The sequence below is a fragment of the Cheilinus undulatus genome, linkage group 9, assembly GCF_018320785.1.
Source record: "Cheilinus undulatus linkage group 9, ASM1832078v1, whole genome shotgun sequence".
In the NCBI taxonomy this organism is placed as follows: Eukaryota; Metazoa; Chordata; class Actinopteri; order Labriformes; family Labridae; genus Cheilinus; species Cheilinus undulatus.
Window position 1 is genome coordinate 30,398,697 of NC_054873.1, and position 5,346 is coordinate 30,404,042.

At 43.3% G+C, this 5,346-nt stretch overlaps 1 protein-coding gene across 1 annotated transcript; it reads left to right on the forward strand.

Annotated features, from left to right (window-relative positions):
- Positions 1-439: 439 nt before the first annotated feature.
- bhlhe41 (basic helix-loop-helix family, member e41) lies at positions 440-4,272 on the forward strand. The gene is made up of 5 exons (XM_041794555.1): positions 440-789; positions 882-948; positions 1,094-1,201; positions 1,284-1,395; positions 1,694-4,272. The coding sequence occupies exons 1-5, from the start codon at positions 728-730 to the stop codon at positions 2,638-2,640; spliced, it is 1,296 nt and encodes a 431-aa protein (XP_041650489.1). The 5' UTR covers positions 440-727; the 3' UTR covers positions 2,641-4,272.
- Positions 4,273-5,346: the final 1,074 nt, after the last annotated feature.

Genomic DNA, 5,346 nt, shown 5'->3' on the forward strand with positions numbered 1-5,346 from the left:
CTTAAACGTTTGGCAGGGATCCCGTGCTTACAGTGCGTCATTACCACATTACACTGAGTTTTTAGTGTAAAATCATGACTTTACTGATATTGTTTTAGATGACAGCTTAAATAGAAATGTTCTGCGAAAGAAACATTTGAGAACTTTTTTGTGAAACTGAGCAAAATAGTTTGGTTATTTGTGTCTTGGTGTGCGCCACATATCAGGAATTAAACCTTTTGTGACACTTGTTAAAAAAAAACTTGAGTTTCAAAGTTTAAGAGCAAAATTTAAAAAGGACTGTTTAGTAATAACAGACAGGCTATTTAGACCAATGTGTCTCTCTCTGCTCTCTCCGCCCGTGCGCCTTTTCCTCCGCCACATTTTGCGTTTGAATCACGTTTCCCCCACCAGGTCAAAAATGTTTGGACTACATCACTATAGGAACAGCGGCGGTAGCTGCCATTACACACAGAAGGTCTAATTACTGGACTTTGTGCTGGTGCAGGCTACACGTGAGTCGGAAGCTGTTCCCTACCGGAGGCGCGCGTGCGCTCTAACCACAGCACCGACGGCTTTGCGAAGTGGCAGCTCAGGGAACTCTAGACATCAGTGTGAAGCGCAGCTCAACTGGAGGACACGCACCGTGCATCATCTCCCCCAGCCGTCCGTCCGTCTGTGGGTCGTGGAATAACAAACATTCCCCAAAGAGGCAGAAGAGCGGGAGAAGCAGAGCAGGAGAGAGGTGATGGATGAAAGGATACCGCATTTACAGGACAGACAGTTCATGGAGCACGCGGAATTCTTAGGGTGAGTGTCGCTTTGAGCAAACTCTGTCAAACTCAAAGAATCTGTCATGTGAAGCTTCTGAATAATCGGACACTTTTTTTTCTCTACTTTAGGGTGGATTATCCCTCTCTGTACATGTGCAAATCCAAAAGAGGAATAAAGCGAGAGGATGGAGGAAAGGTGCGCGTGCTGACTTATTCAAATAAAATCTAAATGCTTAGTTTGTTCTCCTTAATCATCACTTTTATGTTTTTGAATCTAACATTACGGATAAAGTAACTTTTAACGCAAAATTTACATTAAACAACTGCTTTTGTGCCAGCAGGACGCGTACAAGTTACCACACCGGTTGATAGAGAAGAAGAGGAGAGACAGGATCAACGAATGTATCGGCCAGCTGAAGGATTTGTTACCCGAACATTTGAAGCTGTCGGTAAGATCATGACAACAAAACAAGTCTGAACTTGTACTTTGATCCTGCAGAGATCCTATAAACTTGTGCGTTTTCTCCATAGACGCTCGGGCATTTGGAGAAAGCAGTGGTCCTGGAGTTAACACTGAAACATCTGAACGCTCTGACTGCTGTCACCGAGCAGCAGCACCAGAAGATCATTGCTCTGCAGAATGGTAAGAGGAATAAGCATGAGTATTAAAGGCATGTTTTATTAGAAAAAGTGCCTCTCTGTCGCTTTTTTCGAGGTTAGGTTAGATTTTTTTAATCTGCTTAGCTTTGCAAACTTTATTGCCCCCTTAAGGAGTCAGTCTGATTTTATAGGCTTATCAAGAAATAAACTTAAAAATGCATACACGTGCGTTTGGACAATACTATAACTGGATAATAAACAGATTTTATTTGTTTTTATGATGATGTGTAACACATTTCAGAGGAAACAATCTGTTCATTTTTGAAACTCGTGTTTCGCAGGGGACCGGTCGATGAAATCCTCCATCCATGCAGACCTGGACGCGTTCCACTCCGGGTTCCAGGCCTGTGCCAAAGAGGTCCTGCAGTATCTCAGTCAGTTTGAGAACTGGACGACACGAGAGCAGAGGTGCGCGCAGCTCATCGGCCACCTTCACAAGGTGCTGGCGCAGTTCCAGCCTGGCGCGCCACCACTCCAGCACCAGCTCTCCGCAGGGGACTCACAGAACGGACAGAAAGCAGACAGCCAAGCGAACTGCGTCCCGGTCATCCAGAGGACCCAGGGCGGGGAGCTTAACGAGAATGACACGGACACGGACAGTGGATACGGAGGGGAGGCAGAAAAGAGTGAGGCTAAAGACAAAGAATGTGAGCGCAATAAGGCGCAGCAGGGACATAAAGCAGTGAAGATCAAGCAGGAGTTTGGAGACGATCGAGCTGCCAAGAAACCAAAAATGAACTGGCCTGGGAGTGGGACACGCGGAACGGACCCCAGCAGACCTGACGTGGCGTTTATGAACTCTTTAATGGGAATAAACAGCGTGGGACAGCAGACACCGATCTGCATGCCTTTCTACTTCATCAACCCCTCAGCCGCGGCTTCGTATATGCCTTTTTTCGACAAAAGCAACATTGAGAAGTACATGTACCCCGCGGCTGCCGCTCTCGCCTCTCCTTTCCCCTGGCTTTACCCCGCACACGCGTCAGCAGCGGCGGCCGCGGCTGCCGCTGCCGCCTTCCCCGGCTTGTCTGCGCACTTTGGAGCCTCCCCTCAGCCTAAGGACTCCCACAGTCCAGACAGCGACGAGTCACGCGAGGCTGAGACAGGCTCACCTGAGGAGCGCGAGGAAAGTCCCGCGAGTGACGGCGGGGAGGGTGACGTAGCTGAAACGTCCCAGGAGAGCAACAACAGTTCACATGATCAGCTTTCTGCTTGTTCAACGAGCTAATTTGTCTGTGTTACCTTTCCGTGCATTCTGCTGAGGAGTTTATGTGTTTATTTTTGAAAAGATTAGGCATAAACGAGCTCTCACTGAGGAGTTTCTCATGTACAAAATCTTGGCGTATGGGGACAGTTGTGACGGCGCGTGCCTTTTGCACTTAAGCTAGTTCAATCAAGCTAAAACGACAATGATTGACGTTAACACGCGGTTGTGCTGTGTTGGAGTCAGTTTTTTTATCCTCTTTGATAGCCTAAAAGTATTTTGAAATGGCAACGTTGTGCCAAAACTTTAAGAACTACAACAGTTTCCAAATCAGCGAGCCTCTTTGGATGTATGACGTTGCAACTGACCTCTGCCAAGGTTAAATAGAGCCTGGCCAACTGACTGTAAATATACAGGCTGATTCATGAACATGTAAATGTGCACTAACTGGGCTTATTAAAGAAGTGCAACGCCCACAGTACCTCATCCCCATGGGAGGCACTTTACTGCTGTGTTGTCCCTCCTGACAAGAAATGAATGGTACCCCTCCTATAAACAAACACACACACACACACACATACCTGACACAAAATCAGACACTTCAACATAAACGCATTTATAACAAAGAAAGAATGGGAGAGTTGTTTCCTTGATGCCTGAGTTTACTCTGGTTCCCTTTACTTGTTTGGTCTCGTGAGGAAGGAAAAATAATCACTGAAGTCTTTAGAGTGAAAGTAGAAATCCTGCATTCAAAGGGGGCTGCTCGACCAGCACTTTGTTTGTCTCCTGAATGCAGCATTTCAGCACAGAGGTGAAGTGACCTGTGACTCCTGTACCTCCAGGAAAAAAGCATTGTAGGATAGCACCTTATTGATCTTTGATATTGAATGTACCTGTATTTTCCCAGCTGTTAAAGTTTGTATGTAAGATCTTTACTCTTTGAGACGTAAAGTGCACTTTTCTGCTTTTTCTCTCTCCCAATGTCACCTTGTCATTTTTTAAAAGTCAATCACTGTAGTTCTATTTGAACCCTTTTACTGTGCTGAGTTGTCTCCAAATAAAAAACTTCCTTTGAACAGAGGGAGCAGAGACACCACAGTTTGTATGAGTAGAGTGGTAGGCTAATTGTGTAAATGCCCATACTGACAAAACACTGGTTATTTCTAACTCTTTTAAGGTAAAATTATTCAAACAATAATCAGGTTTGGCAACTTGTCAGACTATCCTTCATTCTGTTCTGTAAAACCTTACTTTACACTTTGACAAAGGTGGTCAGCTGGCCATCAGTCTGGTCGTTTTCGGCCCTTAACTTTGTCTAGGCCTGTTTTCCAAGAGATTAATTCCTGCAAGTGTCGTGTTGTTCAGCTTTCACATGTGACTGACTAAACAGATGATTTTCATTGTATTTTGCATACATGACATTGCTTTTGTAGATTTATTCTGCTGGTTTTTGCCTCAAATCTGTTTTCAGCTGTTCTATGAAGTGGCATGTGCGTCTGTAAATAGGTTTTTGTGAATATACCATAAAGTATACATGTCTTTGTCAATGTTGTAGAAGTTTATGGATTTTTTTAAAGATCAAACTGAGCAACTGTTGCACACTTCGTTAATGCTTTACACATATGCTGTTCTAAATTATTGCTGATGAGTTGTAAAATAAATATCAAAACTAAACTCTGCACGCTTCCTCTTATTTAAGACAATCTCTCTTCCCTAAACTCACTTGCTGGCTAATGCAGGGGTGCTTACATAAAATGTAAAACTCTTACATTACCTGTGTAAGTAATATTAAGGTCATGGGAAACACTTTGTTAGTGTTTGTATAGATCAGAGTACAGCGTTGCTAATAGCCAGCATGGATAAAGGAAACTGGAGGTCCAGTAGATGAAACATGCTGTTACAAAGACTGTAATCAGCTGACAGGCCACAGCAGAGGAATGTACAGTAAGCCAGGGCTTTAAGCAAATGTCATGTGATAAAAGGATGATGAAGTGAGATTACCCTCAGTCTGTACAGGCGGATGAAAAACAAGGGGCCTCCTCCCAACTTGTCAAAATCTTTAAGCATGAGCAAATCCAGCCTTTGTTGTTGCCACTAAATGGTTTAGTGCAATATTTGCTTTTAATCCATATGAATAATTTCAACGTGTCTAGCACTATGCTTTCTAGTAATAATGGCAACAATTTGGTCTGGTAATCACCAGTTCTTCTTTCAAGGTTTACAACTGAACATTAAAATCTCCTTAAGATGCAGAAAAGGTCTCGTTCCTGAAGAGTTTTTGCTTTTTTAGTAAAGATTAGAACAAGGAAGCTCAGCTTTATAACTTTTAGCAATTGAATCTTTCTGTGTAATCCCAAAGAGGACATGCATCCTAGCATTACATTTTACTCTGTTCCCTTCAGTTATATCCTTGAAATCTTGCCTTATTTATCAAGTTATTTAAGGATAACAACTCTGGTTTTACCATGATAACAAATTTGAATCCCAAGAACATTATTTCATATTGGCATGAATTAAATGACCCATTTCTTAAGTTTTAATTCTTCTGGGTGACCAAAAAGTAGTTCCTTTGGAATCTTTCCCTCCCCTATGCGGTCAGTGTTCACCATCACTGAGTGAAGGTCTCCATCTACTGGTGAAAAGCTTTAAAACAGTCAGAGCATTAAGCGTTAAGAGTACACACCCACAGGTAAAACCAGTTACCTCGCGCATCAGATGTGACAAATCTCA